The following is a 14470-nucleotide window of genomic DNA, read 5'->3' on the forward strand; positions in this document are numbered from 1 at the left end:
AGTCTCGCTAAAACTCGAGAACGACTGGACCGATTTGGCTAATTTTGATCTTGAATTATTTGTTGAAGTCCAGAGAAGGTTTAAAAGGTAGATAAATATGAAAATTCTCGGAATCAAATAAAGTTTAGGTCTTTTATTTATCAATTGAGGCACTACGAAGTCTGCCGGGTCAGCTAGTATTAAATATGTATGGTCTATTAAAACTCCAATGTCGTATTTTTTTAACTTATAATGGATAAAAGTTGATATAATATGCATTATTAAGAATTATAAACATAACATTTATATATATAATATAATATTAATTGTTCTGTGCTTATGTACTATAACTACTAATATACTTATTCTTCTTAATTGTGTGTTTCATAATAAGAACGTTGTTTTTAATTACAATTCGACGTTCGTTTCAATGCCAGAAAGCTTTGGTTTTAAAAGTGCACTAAGCTGTACCACTTTGGTGGACTGTAGGCCAAACATTCTGTTCGATCCAATCAATGAAGCTCGACACTCTCGTGTATATCCCGGGCAGTTCAGGGAGAGCACAGCCGATCCCGAATGACGTCACGCCGATTATACAATATATCTTGCCTTGAGACGATGTAGGAAGAGATATTTCAACTTGGAGAGGACCTCCAGAGTCACCCTGTAGAGATGAAAGTGAATTGTGAGCTCGTAATGCTACCATCCTACTCATCATTCCTGTTTCCATGGTACCTATCCCAGATATTTGAATCTTATTTAGATTTTTTCCGTATCTTTTTTGGTGTTTATGGGTCTTGGCAAACAGGCTAAGTTGGCTATTGAAGAAGAGATGCCTACCGAGTCCTAAATTGCGAGCGTATTTTGCTAATTTGGGCACTAGTAGCAGAAAACTACAATTCGCAGAAGGGAAGAAACCAGTAAATGAAAATAAAAGGAAGAATTGTCAAAGACAGATTAAAAAAAGAAAATTCTCGAAGAAACTAAAATCGCATTACACTATCGGATTAGTAGCTGACCATTATATAGTATAATCTAATAATATAATAATGATTTTAATGTACTTCACACGTCACATCCATTAGTAACTTCCCAGTTGCCCTTTATATAGAGGTTCACTGTCAGTACATGTTACTGTTACTTCTCTGAGCCTTTGATAGGTCACGTCACGACTCATCATGCCGATTATCGTCCGGAATGATGGATATTTGAAGAGGCGTTGTTTGTTATGGGTTGTTTGGTGAAGTAAAAAAAATCGAAAGGTGTAAGTATCAGTGAATTACAAGGAAGACTGCAAAATTGATTTAAAATATTCCGCCTCTGTAGATGAACAAAATATAGACAGTGTTTCATAAATTTATTTTGACTGCAAATAAGTTTAAGGTTCATCCGGTGTGTGAACAAAGGTAGAAGATATTTAATGATTTAGAAATCACAATTTCAGATGTTAACTAATCAACTAAAGTAAGTGCAGAAAATCAATGAAAAAAGAAGAAAATCAATGATAATTATTTAATGGTAAGTTATAATAGCATCCACAAATGTCACGGTTTTTATTTGTTTTGATTTTTGTTGTATGTTCAGTATGTACAGATATGCTCACAATTTGCTATTTAATTAGTTTGAGCACACACACACAACTGTTACTGGTGGTAGGACCTCTTGTGAGTCCGCACGGGTACCACCACCCTGCCTATTTCTGCCGTAAAGCAGTAATGCGTTTCGGTTTGAAGGGTGGGACAGCCGTTGTAACTATACTGAGACCTTAGAACTTATACCTCAAGGTGGGTGGCGCGTTTACGTTGTAGATGTCTATGGACTCCAGTAACCACTTAACATCAGGTGGACTGTGAGCTCGTCCACCCATCTAAGCAATAAAAAAAAAACGTAAATTACGACATTTATATTTTCAATTAATGAAGTTTCATTTGTATTATATTATTATAATATATAGGTACATATAAATGGATTCAATGACTGCAAAGACATATAATATGTCAAATGTTCTAACTTTTAAACTGGAACTCAAGAAATAGGCAAGGCATATATTTTAAAGGTCTATAAATAAAGATACTAACCTGACATGCATCCACTCCCCCAGCCAACTTCCCAGCGCACAGCTGATGATCTTCGACACCGCACCAGTGTCTGTTGCACGAAGTCTCGAGCAATTGCTGACATTGCGGGGTATCTATCAAATCTATTACGATAGCTTGCAGTTCGGGCGATATGTCAGTGCTTCCTAAAAGAGATTGTTTGTGCTTAGTTTCAGCTTGAATCCTCCCTACTTTGTAGGGTAAAGTAAGTAATATTATAAGTAAGTACGTATGAATGTTTGTAGCGCAAGTGTTGCAAATTTTTTTTTTTTTTCTTTTTTTTAATCACGCCACGTTAACTGGTCCCGTGCTAAGTTCGTAAAGAACTTGTGTTACAAGTACCAGATAACGGAAATAAATATAATATTTTTATTATACACATACATATATTTAATATACACCCATAGCCCTGGAAAGACATTTATATTTATCATACAAATATCTTCCCTTGGCGGGATTCGAACCCGCGACCCCCTTGTGTAGTGACCATGTCACTTACCACTACACCAGACGGCCGTTTAAAATTGAGCGGTGAAAATATCCCCTCCACGGTGTTTCCCGAGCGCTATCACATGTCCTTCTTTAAAAAAGGCTTGTGGAGAGTATTAAGCGGTAGGCAGCGGTTTGGCTCTACCCCTGGCATTGCTGAAGTCCATGGGCGACGGTAACAACTCACCATCAGGTGGGCCTTATGCTCGTCTGTCTACAAGAGCAATAAAAAAAAGTATTAATTAGATGCAATTAAAAAAAATTAAGTCTAAATTTGAAATTTATTTTTCCATAATTAAAAGAAATGGCCACATTAGTTCACGGCTCGCTTGGCTATTGGAGCTTATTGAAACAATTTATACGAAATTATGGAGCGTTCGTAGTCCAATGGAGACGGCTGCTGTAATAAATAGTATCATATGATTGTGCCAGAATTCAAATCAGACATGCATCTACTTTTCTAAGTAAATCGGTCATTAACATTTGTAGATTAACGTCAAGTATTTTTTAAATGTTTGTGTAATTAACCATATTGCCTATTGCAACCACGAAGGAGTTGTACGATCAGATTGAAGGATGGAAGAATTTTTATTTAATTTATTTGATATTTGTACTATACTGTAACTATACTGAGACCCTTAGAACTTATATCTCAAGGCGGGTGGCGCATTTACGTTGTAGATGTCTATGGGCTCCAGTAACCACTTAACACTAGGTGGGCTGTGAGCTCGTCCACCCATATAAGCAATAAAAAAATAAATAAAAAAACTTGGACGTCATGTCTCGAGTTATTATGTGTTAGTTCCTCGATAGCCACTTAGTCCACGTGTAAAAAAAAACAGCATCATTAGCTTGGATTAGGGTCCATAGCGCCATATATTACTTACTTGCATCGACAACTCCCCATCCTGTCGCACTAGCTTTTTTCCCCAAACTGCTGAGATCGAAGTGAGGCCAAAGGCATGCCGGCTGCACGTACTTGCTGAAGAAGACATCTTTGTCTAACTCCATGAGGGCAATGTCGTAGTATTTCTTCGGAGGATTGTAGGATGGATGTTTAATGATATTTACGATCTCTCTATCTTCAGGGATTATGCCATCGTTTACTTCCTAGAAAATGTGTTTTTTTATAAAAATCTTTTCAAATAATTTAGAACATACTAATTGTGACCCAAAATCTCCTTTTTACCAAAATTGCGCGGACGGAGGAATATGAAATTTCCCACACTTATAGAGAATATAGAGAAGAAGTGCTGAATGCTAATATTTTTTTTTAATTATGCATAAAAATACATTATATCGATAAAGAAAACATTACACACACTACCATGTATTTGACACACACACATATACTCTTTGTTTATTGTCAAACTTTTCTTATTGCTTAAAATCTGTAGTCAAATTTAGAATAGATTAATATTGTTTATATTTAATATTATTTTTCTACAGTGTAGTCTTGGCGAAATCTGTGACTATAGAAGTATAATAGTCTTTGACAATAGAACCATAATAATGTTCAAACTTATAATTTCAATTAATTATAGTCGAATTTCGACTACTGCAGGACCACTAGTATGTAAAAACGCCACTAAGGTTGGTCTCAATTTTCGTAACGATATTTTCGCATTTATTTAGATAAACAAGTAGAAGTTTGTAACTTAGGACATAGCTATTACCTTGTCTAAAATATATTTGTCGCCGAGTCTGACGATCTTAGGAATAGGATCAGCGATGGTAGTGTCTTTCAGGGAGAAGCTCGTACAATGAGCCGCAGTCAGTATAAATTTATTGCTAATCAACGATCCACCACATTTGAATATCCAGGATCCAACGACTGCCTGCCAGCCTATGGCACCCTATAAAAATAAAATATCTAAAAGTATGTTATATATGTAACAATTAAAGTATGTTTTGGTCAAGTTAAAGTTTTTTTTTTGTAGTATGAATTAAAAGTCTATTGCTAAATGTTTACCGGAACTCATAAATGGGAATTCCTTGAGATATGAGTTTTTTTTTATGAATTTGGGATTGTTGGTGGCCCAGAGGCTATTCAGTTTCACAAGGACAGGTGGGCGAGCAAGAGCTCAGCCAGAAGGGGTGAGATTTGCCAACAGCTACCCGAGCACCTCCAGGGGAGACCTAACAACTCAAGAGTAGCTGGTTTGCGAATTAATCTAATGAAATAATTAATAATAATAATTAATCTACTACCGGAGAGACACGAGATCAAGATGGCTACTGTCCTAAAAAAAAATTTGGTATTGGAAATTTGGAGTTGGGCGGATCTAAATTTATTGTGTCATTTTCTAACAATATTTAACATGGAAGATTAACTAATATGTGAAAAGAAAATACTAAAACCCTGTTGTATATTATTATAGGTATTTTAGATTAGATTAGATTAGATTATATTTTAAATTATTAAGTAGATTTTTCTCGACTTTTACTCTAATATTTTATTATATTTTACATTAAAATGATTATTATTATTATGTTGTTAACAAACCATGTGTGGAAATTCGCCAGGTAATGTGTTACGTCCCCCAATAGCAAATGATGGCTGGACATTACTATGCAGCTTAAAGCCTGAAATATTCAGAATAAAAAATTTTTTATTGCCCTTGTAGGCAGACGAACATACGGCCCACCTGATGGTGAGTGGTTACCGTCGCCCTTGGACTTCAGCAATCCCAGGGGCAGAGCCAAACCGCTGCCTACCGCAATTGTTTAAGATATTTGACGATATGCCAATCTGAAATCTATACGGAGTGGAGACGACGGTAACATTTGATTGAAATGAGTACATTGTGTATTATTTTAACACTGATAATAAATAATATTAATAAATATTTACTAACAATCACACCACGTTAACTGCTCCCGTGCTAAGTTCGTAAAGAACTTGTGTTACAGGTACCAGATAACGGAAATAAATGTAAGATTTTTATTATACCCATACATATATTTAAGATACATCCATAACCCTGGGAAAGACATTTATATTTATCATACAAATACCTTCCCTTGGCGGGATTCGAACCCGCGACCCCCTTGTGTAGTGACCATGTCACTTACCACTACACCAGACGGACGTTATAAAATTAATCTTTCTAGCGCACTTAATAAGTTAGGTACAGAATAATATTATCAGTTTTTACGAGCTTCCATTTCTTGTTGAATTCGGCGAATCGAAATTATTTCTGTACAATTGCTTCTTTCTAATATAGTGTTTATAAGGATTTACTGGTGGTAGGACCTCTTGTGAGTCCGCACGGGTAGGTACTACCGCCCCGCCTATTTCTGCCGTGAAGCAGTAATGCGTTTCGGTTTGAAGGGTGGGGCAGCCGTTGTAACTATACTGAGACCTTAGAACTTATATCTCAAGGTGGGTGGCGCATTTACGTTGTAGATGTCTATAGGCTCCAGTAACCACTTAATATCAGGTGGGCTGTGAGCTCGTCCACACATCTAAGCTATAAAAAATAAAAAAAGGGTTAGTCAAAATCTGTGTCAAGAGCTTGTGTTTTTTTAAAGACGAAACCACCATCTTCGCTCTTTGCCGTAAAATACAGTACTTACATTTGTCCAATCTTCGATCACGCTCTTCTCTGAAATTTATATTCCATAGATATTCATAGCATTCTGTAAAATAGAAAATTATATAATACTTCGAGGTTTTATTCAGGATAACATTTTAATGATTAATTATTCAATAGCTTTTCGATTTTTTATTTATTTTATTTATTTATTTATGTACACACAGAAAAGAAGACATAGTACAGAGTAATAGGAAAATTATGTACAAAGGCACTGCTTATTTCTTTAAGAAATCTCTTCCAGCAGACCTGCGAGAGGATAATGAGAATAATAATAAAAAATGATGAGTGTGTGTAGAACAATTAACACATAACTAAAATAACAAATACAACATGAGAATTATAGTAATGCACATACACATAGTAAATATTGTTAAACTTGAATACAAAATATTATAAGTAACACAGTAACACTCGTATATACGAAGAGTATAGAACCATGATCATTCGGTTGATGAGAGATAAAATTGTTTGACCTTGTATTTAAAAACAGAAACAGACTTGCAAACTCGGATGTCAGCCGGCAGTGAATTCCACAGTCTGACCGCATGCACAGTAAAGGAGTGAGAATAGATTGTTTGTTTTGGTTATAAAACGCAGATCCAAATTACAAAATATTTTCAATCTCAATTCAAAAGCCAATCTCTGGTAAGTATTCTTTAAATTTAGTAATGTTTATATAGAATACTTTGATTAATACCGATGACCGCATAAGGACTAGGATACATCACAAGTGTGCCACATTATGGTGATGTGGCCGAACACTAAGGCAATGTATATTTGCTTTTAATCAAAACTCCTAGATCCTTACACTTTGAAGGGTCTGAATAAAGTTGATATTGAGAACTCAATTGCATACGTCAAGATGCCAAAATATATTGTTATTTTTGAAATTGACTTACTGACTTCACTGATTCTTCTTCCAGGTTTCTCGAAGTTGGGTACTGTTGGATTATACGGTTTGCACACTTCAGGTTCTTCGGTGGTTGCAGACTGGTTGTTCTGTTACCGCAAAAGTTTTTACAGTATTCTTTTAGTTTATCTATTTATATTCACTAACTAGCTGACCTGGCAGACTTCGTAGTGCCTCAATCGATAAATAAAAGACCTAAACTTTTATATAAAATAAACTTAAAACAAACAAAAGGAATCCGTCCGACGGGCGACACGTCAAAGGAAAAACAAAATTGTTATTTTTATTTAATTCCGAGCATTTTCATATTTATTTACCTTTTAAACCTTCTCTGGACTTCCACAAATAATTCAAGACCAAAATCAGCCAAATCGGTCACAGCCGTTCTCGAGTTTTAACGAGACTAACGAACAGCAATTCATTTTTATATATATAGAAATTATGATGTAACTCTTAACTGATGTAGCTGGATAAATAGCCTGATCATACGCGATCATACAGAGGATAATGATGACGAGTGAAATCAATAGAATTCATACTCACGGATTTTGTATTGTCCACATAGCCCCAAGACCATATTTCTTCTGGCTAGAAGCAGAAATGGTGGAGAAAAACAAAACATTATACATACTGATATAAAATATTTTCAAGCTATGATATTAAAAGTAATCAACAGTAAGGATTTCCTTACAAATTGATTTCCACGTGCTTCTTCGCGATAAACATCAGTTTGGGTCACAGTTTTCCCAGTATCACCAATACTCAAGGTAGGAGTTAAGGGATGCTAACACTAAACCAATGTGAGGGATGAAAATACTGTTGACGAAGAGGCAGAGAGAAGGGAGAAACTAGCAGGATAAACTGTAGTAGACGGTTGTGCTGGTAGAATAGGAAGAAGTAATAATATTAGATATAAAATTACTGGTTTCCATTACTTTACTGGTGGTAGGACCTCTTGTGAGTCCACACGGGTAGGTACTACCGCCCCGCCTATTACTGCCGTGAAGCAGTAATGCGTTTCGATTTGTAGGGTGGGGGCAGCCGTTGTAACCATACTGAGACCTTAGAACTTATATCTCAAGGTGTGTGGCGCATTTAAGTTGTAGATGTCTATGGGCTCCAGTAGCCACTTAACACCAGGTGGGCTGTGAGCTCGTCCACACATCAAGCAATAAAAAAAAAAACCTACCAATTTTTTTTAACAACAATGCGTTTTTCGCATCTACTAGGCACCAGAAACAACGAATCCATTCATGTCCCTAATTGTTGAATTTGATTGTATAATCCATGGTCAAGTTTGTTTACAACGGCCCAACGCACATAATATGAAGTTGCGTTCAGTTGAGTAATGTTAAGTTAGTGTGGCAATTCAAATACATTAGAGATGACCGGTTTTCAATTTATAATTATTTATTACATTTATAATTATTATCATATTGAAATAAGTTTCTATAATCACGTGAATGCTTGAAGCCGATAATCGAAGTAATGATTTCACAGGCAATAAATTGAAAACTGTTTTCGTGTAAGCTTAGAATCAAATAAAAGATCGAAAAGAACAAACCCGTTTATTTCCATCAGAGTTGTTATCACTAGAACCTTGCAGTGCGTCGTTTTCTGGGTGCATTAACACTTCGGCCACTGAAAACACATATATATATATATCTATAAAATTTTACTGCACCCTACGAAATTTTTCTTAAGAAATGTAATTAACGCACCGATGCAAAAGGTTATTGCAAACAATACTTCCAGTCTCAATAACGATGTAACCGCCATGTTATGTGACGCAAATTTGGACTTTGTAAGTATTCTATTAAACACCGCGCACTTCGGACGATTATGTTGGAATAACGTAGTATCGGATATCGGCGAATATTATATGAAGCGAATGATGTCGTTGGCACTCCGACCGGTTTTACGAGGGAAGACCTTTGAGATCATGAATTGAATAACGATGTGTAGCGTTTCGAACAAAAAATTGTGTCCACTTAATAACACAATTTCGATCTTAACTACTGACGCCTTTTGATTTAGATTCATTTTATGTACTCTATTTTTTTTTTTTTTTTGATATTGACATTCTGAAAAAAATACAATTTCCAATTTTTTAATGATAACATTAGTGTTTATCAATAATTACTTTTCATAATCAATTTCAATTTCGTATCAAGCCAAATCCGTATCAGTATACATATATACGTAGGTTATATTTATCCGGGCAGGTTTGCAATTCCTCTAATCACGAGTCAAAACATGTATACACTAAAAATTAAGAAAAAAAAAACAGAATCATCGGGAAAGAAAATTAAGCTGTAGGTATTAATGTAATTATTATGTTTATTAATGTAATTGTGTAATTGTATGTAATTATTGACAATCAAAAAGCACGCAATCGGAGAGTGATACTTTTATTTTGTGTAATACCCAATTTTTGTTGCCAGGATGATTTAGTGAATTGCTTTAATACAAGAAAAAAATACCTAAAAAGTATTAGCATGGTCTTTAATTGTAACGGCTTCACTTTGAAAGTATGAAATGTTACGTGGTCACGTTTCTCGTATCAAAGTGCTAGGTTACAGCGCTTAAGGAAATTACTTGAATTAAATCTACATCTAGGGAATAGGGAATATTTTTAGTGACGAATTCCGCACATGCACGGCATGATTCGACAACAGTGAAAATGGAATTTGAACTTTTTTAATGGACTAATAATACCAACTTTTGTAGTCGTCGTGGCCTAACGGATAAGACGTCCGGTGTTATCGTGTTGAAGCGATGCACGGGTGTTCGAATCCCGCAGGCGGGTACCAATTTTTCCAATGAAATACGTACTCAACAAATGTTCACGATTGACTTCCACGGTGAAGGAATAACATCGTGTAATAAAAATGAAACCCGCAAAATTGTAATTTGCGTAATTACTGGTGGTAGGACCTGTTGTGAGTCCGCGCGGGTGGGTACCACCACCCTGCCTATTTCTGCCGTGAAGCAGTAATGCGTTTCGGTTAGAAGGGTGGGGCATCCGTTGTAACTATACTTGAGACCTTAGAACTTGTATCTCAAGGTGGGTGGCACATTTACGTTGTGGATGTCTATGGGTAGTGTCTATGGGTCAGTAACCACTTAACACCAGGTGGGCTGTGAGCTCGTCCACCCAACTAAGCAATAACAAAAAAAAAAACTGAGTTTCTCACAGGATTTTTTCTCAGCGAGCTGCGATTCTGATCTCAGGCGAGATAAACGCACTAAGGAGCTTGAGCTCATCCTTGAGCAGTTAGGGCGCTTTTGGATGTGCTCGGTAAGTTGTTACCAAATCCCACCTGTCACGGCTGAGCCCACCCTTGCTGCCAGGAGCTCCTCCATACAAATAAAAGATAGATCTGAAGGATTTACTTCATCTATACTTAGTAGATTTAGAAATTATAATCTTGGATGTGCAGGCTCTAGTCTTTTTATTTATAACAATGTTGTTTCCACTAATATTAAATCTGGTGTCTCGCTTTGGGAATTTTTAGGTCCACGACATTCCAAACAATTTGATGGTCATATGTACAATACTTTAATTGATATGATGCCACAAATCAATTGTAACTGTTGTCGGCCGTTAAATGGGCCGTAAATTGTTTTGTTATTGAACAGAATATGAGGTTTCGACCTTTTCACGGTAATACAATACCTAAGACGTTGTTGTGTTTATGGCAAGCGATATTCTTGCTACATATTATTATGATCTTTTAGGAATTGACCAGTATTCCCGGAAAAGCAGTGACGTCATGTTTTATAGCCGACGTAACACGGTGAGATAAAAAGTAAGGTGCAAAATCAATCAATTGTGGAAATTCTAAAGAAATTGCCTATAGTATATGTACATATTGCAGATCTTATATATAGTGAGTTCATATAGGTTAATGTCACTATAGCTATAGTAGTGGAAGCTAATTTATTTTGTAGTAACAATAAAATTGGACCTTGGACAAGCGCTGGTATTCTCGTCGTTATGATTATGGGCTTACAGTCTTTTTATCTATAACGTAAATAAATGTAAAGTTCAGTGCAAAGACTGCGCATCAAGATCTGATAATGCAATTTAGTTGATACATTTCCTCTTCATTAATATGACCCTGAGTAGCGTTTAGGTTATAATAATAACCATTTTCTAACATAAAAGACGTTAAAATTGGTAATGAAATAAAATTAGTAATAGATTAAAAAATATTTAAAGAGAAAGAATATACTTTATTGCACACTATAACATAATTAATATTGAACATGTACGTAGAATTTGTACCATAGTCGGCTTAATCGCTAAAAAGGAACTTTCCAAACCAATTTTTGAAATTTTTCATTTAATGAAAATATAAAAATAATATAATATGTTGCAATGTATTATCAACAATATATCTCCCTTTCTCTCTGTATCTCTCTCTCTTTCTAGATATACGCATTATTTTGATGCTTGGAGTTCTAAAAAGTTTATAGTTGTTTATAGTTAGTCCATAGCCGACGGAGGTATAGTTTCTATGGCTTTAACGGACATAGGAGCATGTGGTCCATCTACTGTGACGTTGTTACCGGAGTCGGGGTTCTCAACATGAAATTCGCCAATTTCATTGAGACATGATTTCACAGGCTCAATTGTATTGTATAAATATTATCTTAAACAATCAAAATAGAAAACTGATTGCTTTTGAAACATGAAGTGATATAAATCCATCAGTTAATGAATTTTTAACAAGACATACATTTGAGAACTAAAATTCCATCGATTCCAGCACTCGATATTAAATTCCATGTAAAAGTATTATTGATTCCTGAATTAGTTAGCATTGTAATTATAGATACTCCGTGTAACTATCGCCCCGTGAATTTCTCGTCGGATCTTCTCAGTGGGTCGCGATTCCTATCCGGTGGTAGATTCTGCGAAGCACTGCTCTTGCTAGGGCTAGTGTTGGCAAATTTTCTCAGGTTGAGCCCGCGAGGACATCTACCCGCCCACGCGTAGCTAGAATAGCCCCAATAGGCAAAAATATAATTATGTAAATTATTGAATTTAATGACATTTCGACTTAAGCGAAATAAGGCGAAAAATGTCAAATGACGTCACATTAGGTACACGATTCGTTATGTAGGACTTTAGTCCAGGGGATTTTTTCTTGATATGACCTACCTGAGTCACAAGAGACCTTTGTTCAATAATTACTTTAAATGTTTCGAGGGACAGTCCCTTGCAATTGTAATAAATGTCAAGACAATTATTAACTTTATTTTATTCCATTCATTTCTAGTTTTAGCGCGCGTTTGGACCTTTTTTTATAACTGGGGAAACAAATCGGGCACTTCGCGTAATTCGCGTAATTCGGTGCCAATTTAGGATTCCCAGTGTCAAGGGTAGCAGAGACTGATAAAGATACTTATATGTGTTCAAATATATAGATAAAAAAAATCACACAGTTTGCCTGATGTGGGAATCGAACCCAGGACTCTCGGCGCAGCAGTCAGAAGCGCTAACTACTGCACCACCAAGTCAGTCGAAGAAGTGAAGTTCGACCTTGGTGATGGTATACTGGAGGCGGAGTATCTCCATCTGGTGTGGTTCTGTTGTGAAGTGTTTCAATTTGAAGATTGAGATACCTGATAAACTGTACAATTGAAATTTGGATCTGTTACCTTGAGGTGAGTGGAGGTTTTTGCGATGTGATATGTTTTTCGATATTGGTGCCTTTAGGATGGATGTTCTTCGAGAGCTACTGATACCATCATCCATACCATCATCATCCTACTCATACCCCAGTTTCCACCATGGACCAAAAGCAATTTAGAACGAATTTGTTTTTGTTTCAAATCACGTAAACTTAGAATCCAGAATGACGCCATGCAAAAATGTTGATTGACTTGTTTTTGATTTTAGGGGTGGGGAGGGAAAGAGAGAGAGAGAGAGGGACGTAGAGAAGGAGAGGGCGAAAGATTTAGCACCTTCAATGATAGTAGATAGTATTATTACTCCTCGCAAGCTAAAAGTGTGTGACTCTGGCCTCCGGGAACTGCTCAGCCATCGTCCCCTAAAAAAACGGCGTCTTAACTTTAATTTTCTACTTCTAAGATCAGTTAATTCTCTCCCTCGACGAAGGACTCGGCGAGTAAATTAACCCTCAGACACAGCCCACTGAGTTTCTTGCCGGATCTTCTCAGTGGGTCGTGTTTCCGATCCGGTGGTAGATTCTACGAAGCACTGTTATTCCTAGGGCCAGTGCTAGCAACACCTCCGGTTTGAGCCTCGACAGCTCACCTACATGCTAGGGTAACGCTGATATAGCCTCTCAAGGCTATCAGCATAAGTAGGGAAAAAAAGTGAACCCTCAATAGAAACTAATAGGGCGGTGAACAAAACAAGCCTTGCTTTTCTGTTTTATTGTATAAATTTCACCAGATTAAAAATAAAGCAATAACAGCATAAGTATTAAAAATGTATTAAACAAATAAAACATTGTATGTCAATTACAATATAAATGTAAATTTTATGAGAATTTCTTTAATATTTTATACCCAAACACCATTTATTTGTATAAATCATTTAAGATATAGTTAGGAATTCTTCAGAAGTTAGGAAATACATTTGTCCTGTATCAATTGTTTTCCATCTTTGCACCGCATTTTCAGGGCCATACGATATTTTCTATCCAGTCAATGAAACTGGATACCCGAGTATAAATCCCGGGTGTGTTCGCTTGAGCACATCCGATGCCGAATGACGTCACTCCGATAATATGGTAGATGTTGTAAGCGGAGTCTACCTTTAAGTTAATTTTGACTTGAAGTGGTCCTCCGGAGTCACCCTGTGACGCAAAATATTTATTTTTAAGCATTTAATTACACAGCAGATAATTACGGCATTTAATTACACAGCAGATAATTACACAGCGGTTTATTCGCCAAGACCAATTTTGTTAATTTTATAATCATGTAAAATCTGTCTAGTGTATGATTTAGTGATTTGGTTGATTCTTAAAGATTAAAAAAATCTATATTTTTCCAAATTGAATATCAAATGAGTAAATATTTTTATTTTAAAAGTCTGCATGTTTGTTTTTCGAATCACGTAAAATGGCTACCAAAAGAAGTAACTACTATGTACTATTAAGCATTTATTGAATTTAACATACAATAGTTTTTAAATGTTTGCTATAATTTCAATAAATACAGTGTTACATGTCCAACTGCGTTTTTCTGTGATTTTATGTACCAACAGATGTATCAAAGAACTGATAGATTATATACCAGACTTAAGCCGTTTTTCATAGCGGGAAATGTTTAATTTTTCTAACTGTATCTAATAATTTCTTATTCTTTTTAAACTAATATTATAAAGCAGAAGAGTTTGTTTGTTTGAACGCGCT

The 14470-nt window shown here is 35.7% G+C and overlaps 2 protein-coding genes and 1 long non-coding RNA gene across 4 annotated transcripts in view; 1 reads left to right on the forward strand and 2 right to left on the reverse strand.

Annotated features, from left to right (window-relative positions):
• Positions 1-211: 211 nt before the first annotated feature.
• On the reverse strand, positions 212-8886 carry LOC733125 (serine protease 7). The gene is given in 10 exon segments (NM_001047072.2): positions 212-643; positions 2058-2221; positions 3452-3674; positions 4241-4420; positions 5071-5150; positions 6144-6206; positions 7063-7162; positions 7617-7661; positions 8638-8714; positions 8795-8886. Coding segments are annotated over 10 exon segments (1194 nt in total). The 5' UTR covers positions 8853-8886; the 3' UTR covers positions 212-439.
• Positions 8887-10920: 2034 nt separating this feature from the next.
• LOC134200838 (uncharacterized) lies at positions 10921-14286 on the forward strand. The gene is made up of 2 exons (XR_009975906.1): positions 10921-12749; positions 12985-14286. It is a non-coding gene; the product is annotated as an uncharacterized LOC134200838 (long non-coding RNA).
• The window catches only part of LOC105841561 (trypsin-7), a 47192-nt gene continuing 46191 nt past the window's right edge, over positions 13470-14470 (reverse strand). For both annotated transcript variants that reach the window (XM_062674628.1, XM_012689922.4), the window contains one exon: positions 13470-13909. In XM_062674628.1, the coding sequence (XP_062530612.1) occupies positions 13730-13909 (180 nt within the window). In that variant the 3' untranslated portion in view covers positions 13470-13729. The remainder of the gene's footprint in view (positions 13910-14470) is intronic.

Source organism: Bombyx mori, chromosome 21 (genome assembly GCF_030269925.1).
Source record: "Bombyx mori chromosome 21, ASM3026992v2".
NCBI lineage: Eukaryota > Metazoa > Arthropoda > Insecta > Lepidoptera > Bombycidae > Bombyx > Bombyx mori.